General features: G+C 46.1%; 1 protein-coding gene across 2 annotated transcripts in view; it reads left to right on the top strand.

Annotated features, from left to right (window-relative positions):
* The window catches only part of phactr2 (phosphatase and actin regulator 2), a 123,206-nt gene that overhangs the window by 60,237 nt on the left and 37,961 nt on the right, over positions 1-25,008 (top strand). For both annotated transcript variants that reach the window (XM_080200864.1, XM_080200863.1), the window contains exons 3-4: positions 4,674-4,754; positions 21,709-21,837. In XM_080200864.1, the coding sequence (XP_080056990.1) occupies positions 4,674-4,754; positions 21,709-21,837 (210 nt within the window). The remainder of the gene's footprint in view (positions 1-4,673; positions 4,755-21,708; positions 21,838-25,008) is intronic.

Raw genomic sequence — 25,008 nt, 5'->3', positions numbered from 1 at the left:
AATTCTGCATGGAATGTTCTGATGACTGTTTTTGGATGTGTCAGCAGGGGCGGGGAAAGCGAGTGTAGCTCACTGACTGTGCTGGTCACTTCCCCGTTTGACAAAGAGAAGTGGTGGGTCAGGTCCCACAACATGGGACAGGCTCTGAATGAGGCCACCCGACCAGCAACTTCGGCTTTTAAAAGATCAGAGGGGGCAGTGCCAGCCTACTATATGGGTACAATCCTCTCCCCCAGGGTAGGTTCTCTCCGGGCAGCGTATGTCATGGTGGACCTGTCGTGATTCATGGCGTGCCAACGTGAAGGTCAGTCTAACGTGTGGGGATAATCCAGGTGTAGATACCTAAGGTGCATATATAATGGTGGGGGGGGGAGAACGGAGAAATCCCAGCAGCATAAAAGCCATTTAGGGTCTCCCACTCAATTTCCAGCTCCCTTCTCCATTCCTACCTCCCGAAAACAGGTGGAAATTCCCAATCTCATTCTCCGTAGATGCTGTCTGACCTGCTGAGTATTGCCACAGTTTTAGGTCCTTATTCTGTACAAGTACCAGTGGTGTTGACCTCATTGCTGCCTGCATTTGGCCAAAGTTTACCTTAACCGGCAGCTTAATCGTTTTAAAGAGCTCGACTATGTCACCACTCGTCTGCCTTCTTCCTAAAGCAAAGCTCCCCCAGCCTGTGCCATCCTTTTTGATTATTACCTTCTGTCAGTTCATCTAAAAACAAGTTTATTTATTGTCACAAGTAGGCTGACATTAACAGTGCAATGAAATTACTGTGAAAATCCACTGGTTGTCACACTCTGGCGCCTCTTCAGGTACACGGAGAGGATTCAGTATGGCCAGTTCACCTAACCAGCTTGTCTTTCAGACTGTGGGAGGAAACCGGAGCACCCAGAGGAAACCCACGCAGACACGGGGAGAATGTGCCAACTCCACACAGACAGTGACCCAAGCCGCAAATCAAACCCCGCTCCCTGGTCCTGTGAGGCAGCTAACCATTGTGCCACCATGCTGCCTGTGAATTTTCCCTGTGAATTGATTTTTTGCACCTTCTCCAGTCTCTCTATGTCCTTTGCCATAACCGTAACTCTACACTAGAGTACCATTTAACTCCAGCACTGGCCTGGAGTCTCCGCTCTTGCTTGCGGCTGGGATTCTCCAGTCGCGGGAGTGAATGAGCACCAGCCAAATTTTCCATTCTGGCTCGCAGCGATGACGGGGTGAACAAAATCGGAGAATTCCAGCCTCTCTGCAAGTTTAACTTGATCTCTCTACTTTTCCATAGAACCAGAATTATAAAATCCCTACCATGCGGAAGGAGGCCATTCAGCCCATCTAGTCTGCATCTTACAGATCTCCCCCTGCCCTATTCCCATAATCGCATGCAGTTACCATGGCTGATCCACCCAAACTACACATTTTAGGGGGCAATTTAGCACGGCCAATCCACCATTATTTCCAACTCCATCCTTCCAGAAAGAAACACCAGTACTTTGCACGGTTTGTAGCTTTATTAACCCCTGTTGCTACTTTTAATAATTTGAGAATCTGTATTCCAAAATTGCTTTGACCAACCAGTCCATTTTTGCTGAGATTTTCAAAAGAAATTGCAGCCTCCTATTCTTCCTATCAGAATGCCTGAGCTCACACTTAATTATACCAAAATATATTTGCCAATCACATGTTCTTTCTGCACATTTATTAATATCCTCTTGTGTTCCGTTGCAGACTTGATTTGTTGACAAACCAGGACTTTTTTTCTCACTGGAATGTTCAGGCACTGAAATATGCAGTTCATGTGAATTCTCGTAAATTTAATTCTAAATGCAGAACTGGGCAGCCTCGATGTAAAGTCGACCATCGAGCGGGGCTGGGGATTAGAGGAAGCTTTCTTTCCTCCCAGAGTCATGGAAACATGGAACAGACTGCCTTTGATGGGATGCTAGTTAATGCTGCCTTAATTAATGCCTTCACAAAAGGCTGCATTGAATATTTGCTTCAGAATAGGATTACAGGCTACAGGGTTAACTGTAAGCACAAAGGGGACAAAAATCTCGCACTTATGAACTGCTTTAGAATGTGCCAGTGTGCTCCTCTTCCAAGGAAATTACTATCGCTACACAGCAAGATCCCACAAACGACCAGTTTTTGCTGGTGTTTCTTTGAAGTAGGCCCCAGGAATTGACTCTCATAATAATTCACATGATTGCTTACCATCTGCAGATATTGGCAGGTGGGATCTCAGCTTAAGATCTCACCCAACAGATGGATCATTTCAACATAAAGAACATAAGAACTAGGAGCCGGAGTAGGCCATCCGGCCCCTCGAGCCTGCTCCACCATTCAATAAGATCATGGCTGACCTTTTCATGGACTCAGCTCCGCTTACCCGCCCGCTCACAATAACCCTTAATTCCTTTACTTCAAAAATCTGTCTATCCTTGCCTTAAAAACATTCAATGAGGGAGCCTCAACTGCTTCACTAGTCAGGGAATTCCACAGATTCACAACCCATTAGGTAAAGAAGTTCCTTCTCAACTCAGTCCTAAATCTGCTCCCCCTTATTTTGAGGCCATGCCCCCGGTTCTAGTTTCACCCGCCAGTGGAAAAAAACCTCCCTGCTTCTATCTTATCTATTCCCTTCATAATCTTATGTGTTTCTATCCGATCTCCCCTCATTCTTCTGAATGACAGTGAGCACAGACCCAGTCTACTCAATCTTTCTTCATAAGCCAACCCCCTCAACTTTGGAGTCAACCTTGTTAATCTCCTCTACACCCCCTCCAGTGCTAATACATCTTTTCTCAAATAAGGAGACCAAAACTGTACACAGTACTCCAGCTATGGCCTCACCAGCTCCTTTCACAGCTACAACATAATCTTGCTGTTTTTGAACTCCATCCCTCTAGCAATGAAGGACAAAGTTCCATTTGCCTTCTTTATTACTGCTGCACTTGCAAAACCAATTTTTTGTGATTCATGCACAAGGACACCCAGGTCCCTCTGCACAGCAGCATGCCCTACACGAACTGCCCTACTAAATACCACAATCTCAGATGTGGTCAAGTTTGAATGGAGTTCTTGCTGAGGGACAGAATTGATTCATTAATGTCAATTGATTAGTTTTGACTCTGAGAGGCCACATATCTTCAACCCACATTTGTACTACTCAGTCCAGCTCACCTGCAGACCCAGTCCATGGTCTGATGATGGTGTGACTGTGATATGAGGAGTCTGGAGCTGGATTGCAAACTACATAAATACAATCTCATCCAATATCATTTTGACCTGTCCATGAACCAAGTTTGAAGTGATTAATTGTAAAGTGTGATGGAATACTCTCCACTTTTCTGGATGAGTGAAGCTCCAACAACATCTCAGCACTATCCAGGACAAAGCAGTCCATTTGATTAGCGCACCATCAACAAAATATTCACTCCTTTCCTGCACAGTTGTGTATATCATCTACAAGATGCACTTCAGTAACTCACCACTACTCCTTTGACAGCAACTTCCAAACCACATCTACCATCTAGAAAGACAAGCGCAGCAGATACCTGGGAAAATCATCACCTGCAAGTTCCACTCCAAGCCACTCACCACCCTGACTTGGGAATATATTGCCATTCCTCTGCTATCACTGGGTCAAAATCCTGGAACTTCCTCCCTAACAGCACTGTGGGTGTATCTACACACAGACTGCAGCGGATCAAGAAGGCAGTTCACCACCACCTTCTCAAGGGCAATTATATAATGGTCAATCAATGCCAGTCTATCCATGAATGCAGGCATTCTACGAAATGATTTTTTTTTGAAAGAAATGTCTATTTGTGATATCTCCCTGTTACTGCATCACTGTGACACCAGTTCCACCCACATCAGAATATTTTTTTTTTCAGTTTCTGTTGAGTGAAACTCATTGATTTGTGCTAAATGATGGTCAGAGGCTATTGTGACACCCCCCTTGTCAAGAACTGAGTTGAGATTTCCCTGACTGCATACAGAACAATGATCTCTGTCAACAGTCTGAATTGGGTATGATTCAGATCCTGACATGAATCCACTATGCTCCCATCTCCTCCGGAAATTAATTCCTTCCTTTCAGCTTGTTAGTATAAAGATATATTCCGACAGCAGTGTCCGTTCGATGGACTTTGCGAGAATGTATGTGCCTTGAAATTGGAGTTTTACAGATGATGCGTTTATCCCTGTTGCAAACCCTGAGCTTGTATCACCTGTTATTGGGGAGCTGTCTGAATGTTGACGGCACAGTGTCACAGTGGTTAGCACTGCTGCCTCACAATGCCAGAGATCTGGGTTCAATCCCAGCCTCGGGTCACTGTGTGTGGTGTTTGCACGTTCTCCCTGAGTCTGCGTGGTTTTCCTCTGGGTGCTTCGGTTTCCTCCCACAGTCCAAAGATATACGGGTTAGGTTGATTGGCTGTGCTAACTTGACCCTAGTCTCACGACGATTAGTAAGGTATATATGTGGATTATGAGGAATAGGTGCCTGGGTGAAATTGAGCCTGCGCCAGACGCAATGGGCTGAATGACCTCCTTCTGCACTGTAGGGATTCTATGTTTCTTTGACAATCGCAAGATATTGTTTATTGATTTGCTGCATTGAAATCACTTTCTTTCTCTTTCTCCCTTCCCCCTATTTTGGCCAGTGTTGGAGAGGAAAATATCAACCAGACAGAGTCGTGAGGAGCTGATAAGGAGAGGCGTTCTGAAGGAGATTCCCTATCAGGGTGAGTCCCACAAATAGGAGATTCCCATCATGTCGAAACATCCCCGGGAGTAACCTCTTGTGCTGGCTGGGCAGTAGATGTGGGAGAAAGCTATGTACTTTTGGTAACATTCATGAATAATGTATCCTTGGGAAACAGACAATAAAGTAAGATGGTTCTTTTGTCTGCATTTAACATGCAGTCTGATGAGATGTGGAACCAAGGCCCCATTTGTCCTTTCAGGTGAAGAAAAGCTGGGAGTTTTCTCTGGTAGCCTTGTCAATGGCTATCCTTGAACTCCGTAAGAAGTCTCACAACAGCAGGTTAAAGTCCAACAGGTTTATTTGGTAGCAAAATCCACTAGCTTTCGGAATGCTACTCCTTTGTTAGGTAAGTGGGAGTTCTGTTCACAGGGCATGTAAAGACACAAACTCAATTTACAAAATTTTATAAATCGAGTTTGTGTCTTTATATGCCTTGTTTGTGACCAGAACTCCCACTTACCTGATAAAGAAGTAGCACTCTGAAAGCTAGTGGCGTTTGCTACCAAATAAACCTGTTGGACTTTAACCTGCTGTTGTGAGACTTCTTACTGTGCTTACCCCAGTCCAACGCCAGCATCTCCACATCATGAATATCCTTGAACAGCATCACTGAAACTAATCATCTATCATTGTCACACTGTTGTTTGTGGGATCTTGCTGTATATAACTTGTTAATCATGCTTCCTGCTTTACAATAGTGACTGCACAACTTTACTGGATGCAAAGTTTGGAGGTTGTGAAAGATCTGATTTAAAAAATGCCAGCCTTTTTTCTTTATCTTTTCATTCCTTCTATCATCCATTCCTTCTTTCACCTGTGTTACCCTCAAGGTTTACAGTGGCCTCTGAGTGACTGAAAAAAAGCACTCGACATTCAGTGAAGTCATCTCTCTCTCTTTCTGGAGCAGTTCTCAGGAGGAAATGCGTGGCAGCCCCAAGCTGCTGGTCGCTGCATTATTCTCCGCAGTTCCTGAGAGCCATAGCTTTCAGGAAGCCAGCGGTTTGCAAGTTTGTGCCAGAACTGGGGACCGGCCTCATGTCTGTAACAGCAAACTGGAGTGAGCCAGGAGGGACAGTCCCTCCTCGGTGTGAGACCATCCACAGCCAGAGTACTCGGGACACGACTACACAACAATAGTTGCATGTTCCTTCTCAAACATTCAAAAATATAAAAAAAAGTGTGGACCAATTAGTGAAATACTATTGCAAGCCCTCAATGCCTCCCCACACTGACTCCACTTCCTCAGAGTCTGCATTCATCACCTTTTCTGTGTTGTGTGGTGCTGAGCTTCATCTCTGTGTAAACTTTGGTCAACATTTCCTGTTTCAATTTCCTCTCTTTCACAGTTGAGATTGTCAGAAAGCGATGGGTTTTTTTTCCCCTCTAGCTTTCTGCCTTTTGAAGAAAAATAAATAAATTTTTCCTCTCCCTGGGCGTGTGAACTTCGGTTAATAAAATTCTCACGAACCTGCCCCATTTAACCTGTTCTTAGTCAAGGCTGAATCCACACTCCACAACTGGTGTAAGCCCAGGAGGGGAACTCCTGGAGGAATGTATTGCAGCTGGAGTTTCAGCAGTGAATGTTTTAAAGGACTGTGCGCACACTTGACTGTTTAGACCAATAAATTCCTTTGAGTTTAATTCTTCCCAGTGGTATTACTGCCTAAGATTTTTTTGTGAAAGAAGACTTGCGTTTATATAGCACCTCATCGTAATTCAAAGCTTTTGTAGTGTGCAAGCTGGGTCCCCATTGTAATTGAGGAAATGCCAATTTGTGCACAGCAAGCTCTAACAAACAGCCACTCTGTGTTTCAATAATGATTATTAAGTGAATAAATATTAAACTGGGCCAACTTGCATTTATACAGCGCCTTTAATTTAGCAAAATTTCCCAAGGTGCTTCACAGGAGAATTATCAAACAAAATATGACACTGATCTACCTAAGGAGATATTGGGAGTGCTAACCAAAAACTTGGTAAAGAGGTAGGTTTTCAGAGATCTCATAATGGATGAAAGAGAGGTGGAGAGGTTTAGAGAAGGAATTCCAGAGCTTGGGGCCCAGACAGCTGAAGGCACAGCGACTGATGGTGTAGTGATTAAAATCAAGATTCAAGAGTGCAGAATTAGAGGAGTGCAGAGATTTGTAGGGCTGAAGTAAAGTTAAAGTTTATTTATCAGTCACAATTAGGCTCACATTGACAGTGCAATGAAAATTCCCTGGCTGCCACACTCTGGCGCCTGTTCGAGTAGACTGAGGGAGAATTTGGGCATGGCTAGTGCACCTAACCAGCACATCTTTGGACTGTGGGAGGAAACTGGAGCACCCGGAGGAAATCCATGCAGATATGGGGAGAATATGTAGACTCCACACAGACAGTGACCCAAGCTGTGAATCGAACCCGGGTCTCTGGCGCTGTGAGGTGGCAGTGCTAATCACTGTGCCACCGTGTCACTTCTTCACTGAAATCATGCCATAGAATCTTTTCTGTTCCTGTGGGGGCCTTTGATTTAACAAAAACAATATTTACATGTATCTAACGTTCCAAGGCACATGATTTGATTGGATTTATTATTGTCACATGTATTAACATACAGTGAAAAGTATTGCTCTTTGCGAGCTGTACAAAGCAAACCGTTCATAGAGAATGAAACGAGAGTGTGCAGAATGTAGTCATAGCTGGGGTGTAGAGAAAGATCAACTTATTGCGAGGTAGGTCTATTCAAAAGTCTGACAGCAGCAGAGAAGAAGCTGTTCTTGAGTCAGTTGTACGTGACCTCCGACTTCCTTATCTTTTCTCCAACGGAAGAAGGTGGAAGAGAGAACGTCAGTGGTGTGTGGGGTCCTTAATTATGCTGCTGCTTTGCCGAGGCAGCAGGAAGTGCAGACAGAGTCAATGGATAGGAGGCTGGTTTGCGTGATGGATTAGGCTGCATTCACAATTTTTCATAGTTTCTTGCGGTCTTGGGCAGAGCAGGAGCCCATACCAAGCTGTGATGTAACCAGAAATAATGCTTTCTATGATGTATCTGTAAAAGTTGGTGAGAGTCGTAGCTGACATGCCAAATTTCTTTAGTCTTCTGAGAAAGTAGGGGCTTTCTTAATATAGTGTCAGCATGGGAGGACCAGTACAGGTTGTTGGTGATCTGGACACCTAAAAAGCTCTTTACCCTTTCTACTTCGTCCCCATTGATGTAGACAGGGGCATGTTCTCCTTTACGCCTCCTGAAATCGATGACAACCTCCTTTTGTTTTGTTGACATTGAAGGAGGGTTTATTGTTCCCGCACCAGTTCACCAGATTTTCTGTCTCACTCCTGTACTCTTGTCTTGGTATCAGCAGGTGGTCAGGAAGGCTAATGGGATGCTGGCCTTCATAGCGAGGGGGATTGAATATAAAAGTAGGGAGGTCTTGCTGCGGCTGTACAGGGCACTGGTGAGGCCGCAGCTGGAGTACTGTGTGCAGTTTGGTCGCCGCACTTACGCAAGGATATTTTGGCCTTGGAGGGAGTGCAGAGGAGGTTTACTAGGCTGATACCGGGGTTGAGGGGGTTGAGCTACGAGGAGAGGCTGAATAAACTAGGCTTGTACTTGTTAGAGTTTAGAAGAATGAGGGGAGATCTCATTGAGACGTATAAGATTTTGAATGGGATGGATAGGATAGAGGTGGAGAGGCTCTTCCTGCTCAGAAAGGACAGTAGGACTAGGGGGCACAGCCTCAAGATAAAGGGGGGGCGGTTTAGAACGGAGTTGAGGAGGAACTTCTTCACTCAAAGGGTGGTGAATCTCTGGAATTCTCTGCCCATTGAAGTGGTGGAGGCTGCCTGCTCAATATTTTTAAGACGCGGGTTGATGGGTTTTTGATAAGCGAGGGGATTAAGGGTTATGGGGAGAGGGCGGGAATGTGGAACTGAGCCACGACAGATCAGCCATGATCTTATTGAATGGCGGGGCAGGCTCGAGGGGCTAGATGGCCTACTCCTGCTCCTATTTCTTATGTTCTTATGTTCTTGTCGTTGTTTGAGATCCGGCCCATCACGGTGGTGTCGTCAGCAAACTTGAAAATCGAGTCAGAGGGGAATTTGGCCACACGGTCATCGGTGTATAAGGAATACGGTAAGGGGCTGAGGACACAACCTTGTGGGGCACCGGTGTTGAGGATGATCATGGAGGAGGTGTTGTTGCCTATCCTTACTGATTGTGGTCTGAGAGTTAGGAGGTTCAGGATCCAGTCACAGAGGGAGGTGCTGAGGCCCAGGCCATGCAGTTTGGAGGTGAGTTTCATGGGAATAATAGTGTTGAAGGCTGAGCTACAGTCAATAGATAGGAGTCTGACATCCATGTCCTTGTTATCTGGTGTTCCAGGGTTGAGTCCAGAACCAGGGAGGTGGTGTCTGCTGTGGACCTGTTGCTGTGGTAGGCGAAGTGTAGTGGATCCAGGCAGTCCTGGAGCCTGGAATTGATTCATATCTTTCGAGGCACTTCGTAATGATGTGGATGTCAGAACCACCAGCCGATAGTCATTAAGACTCGCTGAAGGATTTTTCTTAGATACCTGGGTGGCCATCCCAGAATCACCCTCAGTATCCTCATTCACACCCTGACCTGCCTGATTGGTCTAATCATTTGCATCTCTGAATGAAAGAAATCCCTCTTCAGATCAGTCATACTCCGTCGTCCATTTCCTCATTGGTCACTTTACCGTGATGATCTGGGCTTATCCTGGAACACGTTAGCATTTGTCCAACTCAGTGGGACCCTCTGCCCTTAACCTCTGTTAGTGGAATTCCAGTTTTAACTCATGATCGAGCCCTTGTCTATCTAGTTGGTAGGTGCCACATAGAAACATGGAAAATAGGTGCCGGAATAGGCCATTCTGCTCCTCGAGCCTGCTCCATCATTCAATATGATCATGGTTGATTGTGCATGTTCAGTATCTCATTTCCACTTTTCTCTCCATCTCCCTTGGTCCCTTTAGCCACAAGAGTGCTGTTAGGTGCTGCCAAAGGAACCTTGGTGAGTTCCATTAGACATTTTGTTGATGATGCACACTGCTTCCACTGTGTGTCAGTGACGGAGGGAGTGAATGTTGACTCTGAGTATGATTTTAGCCCTCACTTTTAGTCCTCACTCAGTGAGGGCTAAAAGGGGTCATGAAAAGGTATTAAAGAAAATCCCAAGGCTTTTTATACATGTACAAAGAGCGAGAGGGTAGCCAGAGAGAAGGTTGGGCCACTCAAGGACAAGGGAGGGAATCAACGCAGAGGAAATAGGTGAGGTATTAAATGAGTACTTTGCGTCAATATTCACCAAAGAGGAGTTGGTGGATGATGAGTCTGGGATAGGATTTGTAGATAGTTTGAGTCATGTTGAGATCAAAAAGGAGGAGGTATTGGGGTTCTTGAGAAGCATTAAGGTAGATAAGTCGCCAGGGCCTGATGGGATATACCCCAGAATACATAAGAACATAAGAACATAAGAAATAGGAGCAGGAGTAGGCCATCTAGCCCTTCGAGCCTGCCCCGCCATTCAATAAGATCATGGCTGATCTGTTGTGGCTCAGTTCCACTTTCCCGCCCTCTCCCCATAACCCTTAATCCCCTCTCTTATCAAGAACCCATCAACCTGCTTCTTAAAAATATTTAGCGAGGCAGCCTCCACCACTTCAACGGGCAGAGAATTCCAGAGATTCACCACCCTTTGAGTGAAGAAGTTCCTCCTCAACTCCGTTCTAAACCGCCTCCCCTTTATCTTGAGGCTGTGCCCCCTAGTCCTACTGTCTTTTTTGAGCGAGCGGGAAGAGTCTCTCCACCTCTATCCTATCCATCCCCTTCATCATCTTATACGTCTCAATGAGATCTCCCCTCATTCTTCTAAACTCTAACGAGTACAAGCCTAGTTTATTCAGCCTCTCCTCATAGCTCAATCCCTTCAACTCCGGTATCAGCCTAGTAAACCTCCTCTGCACTCCCTCCAGGGCCAAAATATCCTTGCGCAGGTGCGGCGCCCAAAACTGCACACAGTACTCCAGCTGCGGCCTCACCAATGCCCTATACAGCTGCAGCAAGACCTCCCTACTTTTATATTCAATCCCCCTCGCTATGAAGGCCAGCATCCCATTAGCCTTCCTGACCACCTGCTGCACCTGCAAGCTGGGTTTTTGCGACTCATGCACAAGGACCCCGAGGTCCCTCTGCACCGTCGCCTGCTGCAGTTTTTCGCCATGTAAGTAATAGTCCTTCCTACCATTCTTCCTACCAAAGTGGACCACCTCACACTTGCCAACATTAAATTCCATTTGCCATTTCCTGGCCCATTCGCCCAGCCTATCTAGATCCTTCTGCAGACTCTCCACACCCTCCGCACAATTTGCCTTTCCCCCAATCTTGGTGTCATCAGCAAATTTCGACACCCTGCACTCGGTTCCCTCCTCCAGATCATCTATATAAATGGTAAATAGCTGAGAGAAGCAAGGGAGGAAATTGCTGGGGCCTTGAGTGAACTCTTTATATCCTCACTGGCTACAGGGGAGGTCCCAGATTGAAGAATAGCCAGTGTTCATCTGGGTGATGTCCCTTACCTAGAGAGTGTCTTTCCTGTGTCACATATTGTTGTGATAGCTATTGTTATTCCATTGTAGCTGTAAGGATTGACGGTTTAAGAAGGGTAGCAAGGGTTTGTTTAAGAAGGGTAGCAAGAATAATCCAGGTAATTACAGGCCAGTGAGCCTTACATCAATGGTAGGGAAATTATTGGAGAGGATTTTTTGAGACAGGCTTTATTCCTACTTGGAATTAAGTGGACGTTGGTTGGAATTCTCCAGTCTTGTTTGCCGTGCCATTCACTGCTGGTGAGAATGGAGAATTTGACGCTCAGCTAAAACTCCATTCACAGCAGCGGGACTGGAGGATACCAGCTGCAAGTGTGGTCGGAGAATTCCAGCCTGTGTTTACATTTTACACCAATATCCCAGAAAGGATAAATTAATGTGTGTGCTTGTAAATGAAATCCCTCACTAACTGTGTCTGAGAACATCAGGTTCAAGTCGAAAAGGTTTAATTGGTAGCACGAGCTTTCAGAGTGCTGCCCCTTCATTAGGTGAGTTCATCAGGCACTCATCTGTTAAAGGGGCAGTGCTCCAAAAGCTCATGATTCCAAATGAACCTGTTGAACTTTTTAATCTGGTGTTGTGAGACTTCTTACTGTGCCCACCCCAGTCCAATGCCGGCATCTCCACATTGTGTCTGAGGGACGTGGCTTTGAAGAGAGGACAGATGTAAACATTACTCAGTTAGGATTTGAACCGATCGGGTAAAGAGGAATTGGCAACAGAACCGCCTTCACTTTTGAGGCAGTTGATCATTTTTTTGACTTTTCACGGAATGGGGAACTGGAGTTCTGATCAGGACTTTCTTCTGTTAATGAAAAGGAAGTCAGCTGTGTGAGAGGGAATGTGAGTGTGGGACCCAAACATCCTCTTTGAAAATGTGATCACAAACAGAGTTTTACATCAAATTATACAGACAATGTAGCGACAAACCCAACTGACCTATGTTGGTGTTTATGTGTCACACAAACCTTGTCACTCTTTCCTAATTCAACCTATGAACATAGAAGCATAGAATTCTACAATGCAGAAGGAGGCCATTCAGTCCATCAAGCACCGACTACAATCCAAGCCAGGTCCTACCCCATAACCCCATGCATTTACCCTAACTAGTTGCTGACACTAAAGTGCAATTTAACATGGCCAGTCTCCCTAACCTGCACATCCTTGGACTGTGGGAGAGAACCGGGGCACCCAGAGGAAACCCTCATAGACACAGGGAGAACTTGCAAACTCCACACAGACAGTGACCCAAACCGGGAAACGAACCCGGGTCTGCTGTGAGGCAGCAGTGCTTGCCACTGTGCCATCGTATCTTCTCCCAGTTCCCTCATGTATTTATCCAGCTTCCTGGTTAAACAAAAGTACCTGTCTCATGCACCTCAGTTACTGCAAGTTCACATTCTCATCCCTTGAAAAAGAAGTTTCTCCTGAATTCTCTATTGCATTTATTTGTGATGATCTTATATTGACAGGCCCTAATTCTGGTCTTTCCCACATTGAAGTATCAGATGGAATTGATTGTTGGTGATGAGGGCCCTCCCCACTGGCTGAAGGATCAGCAGGAGTTCCACACCCCATTGAGGAAGGCCATTGGAATTAGCTGCCATCAGACACTGAACTGGCCAACACCCCCTGAGTGTGGCTGACCAGTTAGAGGCTGGCAGCTTTCCATTGCCCATCAATGCCATCAGGAGTCTTGGCCGCTGATAGTAATGCACCCATAGAGACTGGATCCATGAGGGATCCAGGCCACAGATGAGTGACGGTGGAATGGGAGTCAAGGGGAGGTAGACGTTGGTGGTAGGACAGGGTTAGGGTTAATCCTAATCCTAACCCTAACCCTACCCCCCCCCCCCCCACCCGTTCTCCTCCATTCCCCAGGGAGGGACTCCACCCCCTCATCGCCTGAAGCTTTCAAGCAGATCCAACGAGGTTTAGTTATGTGGCCTCCAATATGGAACCCCCCTACCCCACCCCCAAGCCTGCTACTGGTTTAAAACCATTAGGATGAAGCCTTTAAGTAAATAAGGACTTCCCATGTAAGGAGCCGTTAGCATCGGGGCAGAAAGATGGCGACCTCCCAATGGTGGGTTCTGGTTGCTGCAGCACCCACTCAGAGCGAGAGGTCATGAACTGTGACATCACCTCAATATGGGGGCTACGGGGCTGGATTCAGGTCCCTCAAGGGGAAATTGCTCCAACAGGTCAACCTCAGGCACGACTGAAACCTTCAGTAACAACAGCCCCATCAATCAGAGCCCTCGCTCCAAGGAAGCCCCAGCTGCCAGAGGCTCGTGGAGGTCAGCTCCATTGGGTACGTGGCCTCTGCCTGCAAGGGTGGGGGGTGGGAGTTGGTAAACGGGCACTGGGGATAAACCATACTAATTGACTGTCTCTGTGGAATGTGCAGGCAATCCTGTCATTCTAATCAGTTCCCGGGAACCTTCCCCGACACAGCAGGGAGCCACCCCACCTCTCTTCCCCAGGATTTTCCTGGAACTCCAACCTCCAAACCCATGAGCAGGCCAATTCAGCCAGCTGTCTTTGCCCCCTAATATAAGGTTATCAATAACTCCATCCCAGTCCCTGGCCACTGTCACCACATTAACCGAGCTCTTCGTTATCTCATCATCCCATTTGACTCTCTGCTCCATCTGATCCCAAATCCTGTCCTATTTCCACCTCAAATATCAGCCTCTCTCTCTTCCCGTGCCTCAACCTATTCTCAGCTGAAACCCTTACCCTGTATCGTATCCAGACCTGATGACTCTAATGTTCTCCTGATTGGCATTCTGTTCGTCGTAAACCTCAATCACTCAATGTTCTGCTGATCATGTCAACCGTGTCAATACTGTGGCTATAAGGACAGGCCAGAGGTTAGGAACCCTCCAGTGAGTAACTTATCTCCTGAATCCTCAAAGCCTGCACACCATCTGCCAGGCACTAGTCAGGAGTGTGATGGAATACTCCCCACTAGCCCGAATAGTGCAGCTCTAACAACACTCAAGAATCTCAACACCATCCAGGATGAAGCAGCCCCGCTTCATTGGTACCCATCCACAAACATTCAATCCCTTAGCCATCGATTAACAGTGGCAGCCGTGTGTACTACCTACAAGATACACCTGCAGCAACTCACCAAGCTTCCTAATACTGCACCTTCCAAACCCATCTAGAAGGACAAGGGCAGCAGATACCTGGGAGCACCACCACCTGCAAGGTCCCCTCCAAGTTATTCACCAGCCTGACTTGGAAATATATCGCCATTCCTTCACAGTCACTGGATCAAAATCCTGGAACTTCCTGCCTAACAGCGCTGTGGATGTACCTACACCACAGAGATTGCAGCGGCTCAAGGTGGCAACTCACCACCACCTTCTCAAGGGCAATTAGGAATGGGCAATAAATGCTGGCCCGCCAGCAACACCTGGTTGTATCACAGCTTGGTATGGGCTCCTGCTCTGCCCAAGACCGCAAGGAGCTACAAAAGGTCGTGAATGTAGCCCAATCACCACGCAAACCGGCCTCCCATCCATTGACTGTCTACACCTCCCGCTGCCTTGCAAAGCAGCCAACATAATTAAGGACCCCACGCATCCCGGACATTCTCTCTTCCACCTTCTTCCGTCGGGAAAAAGACACACAAGTCTGAGGTCACGTACCAACCGACTCGAGAGCAGCTTCTTCCCGGCGGCCTTCAGGCTTTTGAATGGACCTAGCTCGCATTAAGTTGATCTTTCTCTACACCCTCGCTGTGACTGTAACACTACATTCGGCATGCTCATTTCCTTCTCTATGAACGGTGTGCTTTGTCTGTAAAATGCACAGGAAACAATACTTTGTCACATGTATAAACATACAGTGAAATAATAAATCAAATCAAATATATCCTGTAAATGCAACTTTAATAAACGAGTGTAATTCTCAGAGTCACACTCGCCTATCACTCCTCATCCTGAATGCACCTCCACCAGACACCCAAACTTTAACCATTCCACTTTTGATATGGATTTAATTTCTGCCCCTGTCAAAATTGACTCTTCTCTGGATTGTGTGACTTCTGTTTTGCACCTTCTGCTGGATAAAAGGAAGGACAAGAGGAGACTGGAGGCAAAATGAGAATCCCATCACCACTGCTTCATTTATCCCCATGGCAACCACACTTATCCTTTAGTTGAAGCGACCTGTTCTTTTTCTCAATGCTGTGCACTCAGACAGCTTCCTGTCGCTCGCAGACTGCTACCCCTCTCAGTAAGGACAAGAAAATTATACCCTGAGGGACTTGAAGTGAAGAGATGTTCAAACCCTTCATCATTCTGTGACTCTGATAATTGCTCCAGTCAAACTCACAGTCAATGAAAAGCAGCAGCAGCAACAACAAAGAACAACAGATTTACATTTCTATAGCACCTACCACTGCCTCAGAATGTCCCAGAGCACATTACCCTGATTAAAAACTTAGAATGAATAGTTACTGTTGCAATGTAGGAAACGTGGCAGCCAGTTTTCATTACACAGCAAGATCTCAGATACGACAGTGTGATAATGAGCAGAAAATTTGTTTTCTGGAGATGTTACTGGAGAGTGAGATATTGGTCCGGTTGATGTTGGGGAACTGCCCTGCCCTTCTTCCAGCAGCAGACATGAATCTTTGAAATTGCAAACTCGGTTTAATACCCCATCTGAAACATGGCACCTCTGCCAGTGCGGCACTGCCTCAGTACTGCAGCATGGTGTTTGGAGTGGAACCCGTGACCTTACTGACAGAGGTGAGAGGGTTGTGGGGCTGGTGGAGATAGGGGTGAGAGTGAAATCATGGAAGGATTTGAATGCAAGAGTGAGAATTTTGAAAACTGAGGTATTTTTAGAAGGAGAGTCAGCACAGTGACTGAGCAAGGCGGGACGGGGGGGGCTGCGGGAGAATGGGTGGAAGCGATATTATTGTCCAATTTAAGGTCTGGACAGCAGAGCTTCGAATAAGTTAAAGTTTCTGAGGATAAAAGGCAGCTACAAGTGCATTTGTACAATTGAATCTGGAAGTAACAGAGAGATGGGTGAGGATTTATCAGCCAGTGAGCTGAGACAGGTTGGAGAAGGGTGATGCTGTGGGGATGGAGGGGGGCGGTGGGTGGGTGGGATGGAGTGGGGGGCGGGGTCATAGAAAAGATAGTGGGGTCTCAGCTCAGGGTCAGGTTGGATGTCAATGTTGCAAATAGTCTGATTCAACCTTAAGTAGTGGCTGGGGAGAGGGATGTAGTACGTACTATACATGCATACACATGTAAGTATACACATGTGTACATATGTGCTCACATACTTTCCAATGGTAGACAGTGGGTAGAGATTGGGAATCTTGAACATATTCTTTCATTCCCAGACTCGGGAAGCCTGAAGCCAGTTGGAGGACTGGGCATCATGCTCAGAGCTGATCCATTGCAGAGTCAAACCTCTGGCATTTTATCTGGTCTGGGTGTCTGATGATACCAGTTGGTATCTTTACCCTATCAATCCAGCTTTCCCTTTTATTAAACTCATCAGTTATGTTCTTAATCACTGTAGAATCCCTACAGTGCAAAAGGAGGCCATTTGGCCCATTGAGTCTACACCAACCACAATCCAATCCAAGCTCTATTCCCATAACCCCACATATTTACCCTGCTAATCCCTCTGACACGAGGGGCAATTTAGCATAGCCAATCCAATTAACCCGCACATCTTTGGACTGTGGGAAGAAACTGGAACACCCGGAGGAATCCCAAGCAGATGGGGAGAATGTGTAGACTCCGTACAGACGGTGACCCGAAGCTGGAATTGAACCTGGGTGTCTGACGCTATGAGGCAGCAGTGCTAACCACTGTGCCACCATGCCACCCCAATGTTGATTTCATCTTTTTTGCCCAACTCAAGGAGAGGATTATGATGTCATCACGATCATGGGACTTTGCAACAGGAAACGATTCATTGCAACTCTTTGCTTAGCAACATGGAATGACAGTGATTACTTTGCTTAGCAACACGGAATGGCGAGTAGTATGACATCATCAACTTCCAGACAATGAATGACCTCATTTCACTGACGCTGCGACAAAGCAGGATATCCCGTCGTGAGATTCTGAGCCAGCTCATTAGGAAATAATGTCCCAGGTCGATCCCAGCCTGGCACCTTGGCACCCGAGGTTGGAAAATGGCAGCTATTGAGCGGGGATGAGTATGCCACACCCGTACACTCTGGAAAGAAAAGAAAAAATGGGAGCTGCAGCTAGGAAAGGCTTTGCTCCAGTAGAGAGAGAGAGAAACAGGAACTTACTCAGCGGTAAATGATTCGTGCCTTTGGGGAGCCCAAAGAGCTTTCATCGATGCTGCATGCACCTTGCCTTTTGTGGAAAGATTTGAGACTGTAGCCCAGAAAGCTAAGGACAGATTTATTAGATGTTTTTAAAGTTACACAGAGCCAGCTAGAATTTACAGCCATTTGGCTCAGTGTTTATGTCCCAGGCAAGCCTCCTTTCACAGTATCTCATCTTACCCTCTCAAGCTGACCTCCTATTCCCTCCTCCCTCATGTATTTTTGTTTTGAACTTCCCCCCAAGAAAGGAAGTAATTTGTTTTAATTCCTCTCTACGATAACAAGTTCCGCATTCTCCGAATAGAGGAATGTCTTCTAGCTCCATATTGGATTAATGTGTGACTTTCTTACATTTGTGAGCCCTAGTTTTAGTTTTGCCCACAAACAGCCATCTTCCTTGCAATCTATCCTGTAAAACTCAATCATAATGTTCAATTTCGAGGGAGTTTAACAGAGTGAAATAGCAAGTGTTTGCAGCCCATTTTGGGAAGTGCTCGATGGTGAAGCCCTGGGAGATCTGGGAATAGTAAGAGCCCTGGTCGAGCCTGTGTCTGATCTTTGTTCGAGAAATTCAAGAATTATTTTGGCTGCCCACATTCTTTCAATATCCCTGTGTCTTCCTCTGCCTCATTCGCTCCCCAAGGTCAAGTAATTCTATGCAAAGAATTTTACCTTAATTTCTCTCCTTGTCCTTGTTCCGACAATAAGTTCCCATATCAAAAAGGAAATGTTCTCTCCTGATGTTCATTCCGTTTCAAAACCCCTGTCATTTTATAAGCATTTAGAATTCTTTTTATCCTGCCCTGCATTCATGCTAATATCTCCAGTTACCCATCCCTGAAATCATCCTAGCAAACCCATGATTTTAACTTTAAGCAGGATTCATTGTTCAAGATTCTCTTAAGGTTAATGTGCAGGTTCAGTCGGCAGTTAGGAAGGCAAATGCAATGTTAGCGTTCATGTCAAGAGGGCTAGAATACAAGAGCAGGGATGTACTTCTAAGGCTGTATAAGGCTCTGGTCAGACTCCCTTTGGAGTATCGTAAGCAGTTTTGGGCCCTGTATCTAAGGAAGGATGTGCTGGCCTTGGAAAGGGTCAAGAAGAGGTTCACAAGAATGATCCCTGGAATGAAGAGCTTGTCACATGAGGAATGGTTGTGGACTCTGGGTCTGTATTCGTTGGAGTTTAGAAGGATGAGGGGGATTTTATTGAATCTTACGGGATACTGCGAAGCCTGGATAGAGTGAACGTGAAGAGGATGTTTCCACTAGTAGGAAAAACTAGAATCAGAGGGCACAACCTCAGGCTAAAGGGACGATCCTTTAGAACAGAGATGAGGAGGAATTTCTTCAGCCAGAGAGTGGTGAATCTGTGGAACCGTTTGCCACAGATGGCTGTGGAGGCCAGGTCATTGAGTGTCTTTAAGACAGAGATAGATAGGTTCTTGATTAATAAGGGGATCAAGGGTTATGGGGAAAAGGCAGGAGAATGGGGAAGAGAAAAAAAATCAAATATGATTGGTGGAGCAGACTTGATGGGCTGAGTGGCCTAATTCTGCTCCTATGTCTTATGGTCTAAACGCAGTGGCTTAGCTTTGAGTTGGAAGGTTCTGGGATCGAGCCAGTGGAGTGCCCCAGGGGTCGGTGCTGGGGCCTCAGCTATTTACCATTTATATAGATGATCTGGAGGAGGGAACCGATTGTATGGTGTCGAAATTTGCTGATGACACCAAGATTGGTGGAACGGCAAATTGCGCGGAGGGTGTGGAGAGTCTGCAGAAGGGTCTAGATAGGCTGGGCGAATGGGCCAGGAAATGGCAAATGGAATTTAATGTTGGCAAGTGTGAGGTGGTCTACTTTGGTAGGAATAATGGTAGGAAGGACTATTACTTACGTGGCGAAAAACTGCAGCAGGCGACGGTGCAGAGGGACCTAGGGGTCCTTGTGCACGAGTCGCAAAAACCCAGCTTGCAGGTGCAGCAGGTGGTCAGGAAGGCTAATGGGATGCTGGCCTTCATAGTGAGGGGGATTGAATATAAAAGTAGGGAGGTCTTGCTGCGGCTGTATAGGGCATTGGTGAGGCCACAGCTGGAGTACTGTGTGCAGTTTTGGTCGCCGCACTTACGCAAGGATATTTTGGCCTTGGAGGGAGTGCAGAGGAGGTTTACTAGGCTGATACCGGAATTGAGGGGGTTGAGCTATGAGGAGAGGCTGAATAAACTAGGCTTGTACTCGTTAGAAGAATGAGGGGAGATCTCATTGAGACGTATAAGATGATGAATGGGATGGATAGGATAGAAGTGGAGAGACTCTTCCCGCTCAGAAAGGACAGTAGGACTAGGGGGCACAGCCTTAAGATAAAAGGGGGGCGGTTTAGAACGGAGTTGAAGAGGAACTTCTTCACTCAAAGGGTGGTGAATCTCTGGAATTCTCTGCCCCTGGAAGTGGTGGAGGCTGCCTCGCTAAATATTTTTAAGACGCGGGTTGATGGGTTTTTGATAAGAGAGGGGATTAAGGGTTATGGGGAGAGGGCGGGAATGTGGAACTGAGCCACGACAGATCAGCCATGATCTTATTGAATGGTGGGGCAGGCTCGAAGGGCTAGATGGCCTACTCCTGCTCCTATTTCTTATGTTCTTATGAGCCTCACTCCAAATGTTTGAACAAAATGAAAATCTGGGCTGACACTCCCTGTGAGGGAGTGCTGCACTGTCAGCCGCGCTGTCTCTCAGATGGGTTATCAAACAGAAGGCATGTCCGCTCACTCAGCTGGATTCAGACAAAAGAGAGCGGGGATGTTCTGTCAACCCTGTCTAATATTTATCCCTCAGACAACATCACTGGGACAAGTGATGTGATTGTTTATTTGATTGCTGTCAATGTTACTTGCTGTGCATCATAGCAATGACTATGTTTCAGAATTGCTTCTCTCCTTCTCTTTGTCAGTAAAGAGGGGCCACACACGGATAACTGATGTGACTTCTCTTTCTCTGGGAGTTGGGGAAGATTTATCGTCTCTCTTACATCCCAAGAAACAGTAGCTATGGTAAAGAGCTGGTGCCAGGAGTGTGGACACCATGGCCATTCGCAGCCTTGTCACACATACAGGGTAGCTGTGATTATTTTCCACTTGTTTGTACACAGATACCTGGTGCCAAAACACAACAATCACTGTCAGCTGAAAAAGAACATTATGAAATGTGATTTTGAAAGTATTGATGCTGTGGAATCTCATTCTTGATTTCAAATCTCTGTCACCTCATCCTTCCCTTTCTCTATCACCCCTTCTAACCCTCCAAGATCTCGGAAATTCCTTCAGCTCTGAAGTTCTGCTCACCCTCAATCTAATTTGTATCTGTGCCTTTAGCTACCTGAGCTTTAAGCTCTGGAATTCCCTGCCTAAACTGCTCTACCTCTCCTGAAGATGCTTGTTAAAAGCAACTTTTTTGACCCTGGCTGGAATTTTCCAGCCTCGCAGCGGTGGGTTTTCCAGCACGATCTTCCAGTCCTGCCGAAGATAACGACCCAAACTTTACCACATCACCTGCCCTGGAATCAGCATGGGTGAGCTTCTCAGGACAGAAATCTCCATTGGCCTCGGGCGGGATTTTACAATCTCACCCAAGCGAGGCCGTGAAACCACGCCCAATGACTATTTGCATTGTTGGCCGGCTGCACTGCGTGGGTCCCTGCGACAAGTTGGGGGAGGGACTGGAAGATCGCACCACTGGGAAAGGCTGGAAATTCCCGGCCCCAGATTTTGATCTCGCGCTAACTTTGTGACCCGAGGTCAAATTATGATTGGTTAATACACTCATGAAGCTGCTTGGAACATTGCGCTATGTTGAGGTTCTAGATCAATGCAATTTCTTGTTGTTGAGACAAATTTGACCCCGCTGTTAGCACCTGGCGCATCACGAGACTGGGTTTTCGGTCAAACACAAAGACGTCTAATTTAAACTCTCCTTGTCTCGAAAGGTGCAAATGCCGAGACGACCTTCAGAAATGGACACACGATACATGCTGTACCCATCAGAGTGGAATCCACAGCAGAAAGCACGACGGAAGCTAATTCCACAGCACCGGCCTCTCCGACGCAGGAAGCAGGTAATTCCGAGGGGATTTGAGGATCTTTACCTAGAGGGTGGTGACAGTCTGGAATGCGCTGCCCGGTGAGGGTGGTGGAGGCGGGATGCCTCATATCCTTTAAAAGGTACCTGGATGAGTACTCGGGACACCATAACATTCAAGGCTATGGGCCAAGTGCTGGCAAGTAGGTTTAGGGGGGCAGGTCGGGGCCTTTCATGCATCAGTGCAGACTCGATGGGCCGAAGGGCCTCTCCTGCACTGTAGGATTCTGTGATTCCTCATTCAGGTACAGAGATTGCAAAATGCTTGGCTCAGACAGAAGCTGAATTTGGCTGGAGAGGAAATTTTCCGTTCATCCCGTCTGAGTGAACTGACCGTCTGCTTATTTTAATTGGATTGGCTGCCTCCCCAGGGAATGATAATGGGAAGCTGGGATTGTTCCAGGGATCGCTAAGCGGGATATTTAATAGGGAGCATTCGCAATTATGATAAATCAGAGAAACCAAGACATTGAAAAGCCATTTCCAGCGGCAGGGGGGTGGGTAACGAGAGCACTGAGTTTTATGATCATTAGTAAAAGAAACCAAAGGAGGACATGGACAGAGTTCGCTTTATGTAATGAGTTGTGATTTGAATACTTCGGCTGAGTGGCTGGTGGATGCAAAGTGAAAGGGGAATTGGTAAATAACTTTAGGGAAAGTGCAGTGGGATTAATCAGATAACTCTTTGCGCTGATTAACCTCATAGGTTACTCTATTCTACAAATCATCTCGGAGCCTGAAGCCATGTTTAGACCAGAGCAGATCAGAGCTACAGGCTACAGTGGTGAATAAAGCAGTCAGGTGTGGCAGTATGTAGTTAGTTATGTTATCAAGTAATTCAGAGTCCCAGAATACTAATCCACAGAAAATGAGTTCAAATTCCATGAACGATGTTTAAAAATAAACCTGGCAATGTGAAGCTGGCATCAGTGGCAGCGGCCATGCCACATGATATAAAAATGACATGCCCTTCAGAGATAGAAACCTGCTATCACTATAGGTGTCTCATGCCAATGCGGTTAACTCTTACCCGCCCTCTGAAGTACCCTTTTTTCCAGAGTCTCAGGACAGATGGATAATAAATCCCAACCTTGAAAGCTCCCAGGGCAAGAGGGATTCAATGGAAAAAGGAGATGGTAATGGAACAAATAAGGAACAGAAGATGGGTCTAGAGGAGGTGTCAGTGGTCAGAGAGGATTGACAAAGGGTCATGGGATTGGGATGCCGGTGGGGGTTTGGGGTGTGGAGGGTGGGAAAGTGCTGGTTGCTAAACTTGGAACATTGACCATGAAGGAGAAGGTTTCTGTAGTCCAGGAAACTGATGGGAAAATGTGGGTGGATCAAAGTGATAGACCATCCACCAACTGTGCTCCAATAGGGGAACTCATATTAACACATTTTGTAAGTTCTATTGACCTTGCATCCTTTCATCAGTAATAACTGAGTATTGCTGAAAAATGACACACGTTGTCGAAGCTTTTCATTTTGCACTGATCAGGATAATTCGCACGAGTGCCAAATGTAAAGAAAATAAAAATTTATACCGCATGAGGAAAGAGTGCTGATTTCTTGGCAAATGGACTCTGATTGCTAGAGGCATTGTCATAGAGAATGGATTGGTAATCTGATGACTGACATTATAGAGGAGGGTATTATTACTCTAGATAGGGTGCAGAAAGGACGCTACCAGGACTTGTTTGAGTTATAAGGAGCGATTGGGACTATTTTCCCTGGAGCATAGAAGGCTTAGGGGTGGTCTTATAGCAGTCTATAAAATAATGAGGGGCAAAGATCAGCTAGATAGTCAATATCTTTTCCCAAAGGTAGAGGGGTCTCAAACTAGAGGGCATAGTTTTAAGGTGAGAGAGGAGAGATACAAAAGGGTCCAGAGGGTAGTGAGTGTCTGGAACAAGTAGCCAGAGGTAGTAGTAGAGGCGAGTACAATTTTGTCTTTTAAAAAGCATTTAGACAGTTACATGGGTACGATGGGTATAGAGGGATATGGGCCAACTGCGGGCAATTGGAATTAGCTTAATGGTCATGAACAGTTTGGGTCCAAGGGCCTGTTTCCATGCTGTAAACCTCTATGACTCTATGACTGCCAGGTTTTGTTTAAAATCAAACCAAGTGGTAATATCTTGCTCAGCTACATTCTATATATATGCTGGTCTTGCAGATGATAAGAAACAACTGTGATTGGATGCCATATACGTCACAGCAATGATTAAAAAAGAGATTTGCATTGTTTAAACATTAATTTATTCTCTCTCTTTATGTATATAAAGATAAAGAGCTGCTGGCATCTGCTGCCTCGTGACTTGTTTATGATTAGTCAGCAAGATATCATCATTGACCATCTGCTTAGTTGGCAGTGCAGGGTGTTGGATCATGAGCACAGGACATGCTCTAAGATGCTGCCTCCCCATGAAACATCCCATAATAGTTCTCTGATGATTGAACGATGAACAACCATTTTAGTTTTATTACGATTTGAATGAACTGACTGACTCAGCTGCAGAACAGGATTGCCAAGAATTCCAACGCAGTAAACTAATGTCTTCACTTGATACCAGCTGATAATTGAAAGCTGAGAATCGAGTGTGGCATCAAGGAAACCTGGCAAAATTGAAGTCACTGGGAACTCGCTACTGGCTGGAGACACACCTAACACAAAGGGGGCTGCTGGAAGCCAAGCCTCTCAGCCTCAGGACGTTGCTGCCAGAGTTTCCTCGGAGTGACGTCCTCAGCCCAACTGCTTCCAGCTGCCTCATCGTTAATTGTCCCATCGTCCTGAGGTTAGAAGTGGGAATGTTCTCTGACGACTCCACAATGTTCAGCACTATTCTCCATTGCCCACTCTAAATCCAGCATATTCATTTCAAGTAAGACGGGGCCATGAAAATGGAAAATGAAGTGGCAGATACTTTCGATACTGCCTTTAAAAATGGAAGGTATAAAAAGTATCCCAAGAGTAGTCGAAAAACGGGGGCACAATAGTGGCAGGGGGATGTGGCAGGAGCTCAAAACAATCGTGTTCACAAGACAAAAATTACTGGAAAATCATTGTGACCAAAGGCTGCCAAGTCCCCAGGACCTGGTGATCTAATGGCATCAAATAGCTGAAGAGAAGGTGGAAGCATTGGTTCCA

This window comes from Carcharhinus amblyrhynchos, chromosome 12 (assembly GCF_965287045.1).
Source record: "Carcharhinus amblyrhynchos chromosome 12, sCarAmb.v2.hapA, whole genome shotgun sequence".
NCBI lineage: Eukaryota > Metazoa > Chordata > Chondrichthyes > Carcharhiniformes > Carcharhinidae > Carcharhinus > Carcharhinus amblyrhynchos.
This window is presented reverse-complemented; position numbering and strand designations above follow the sequence as displayed.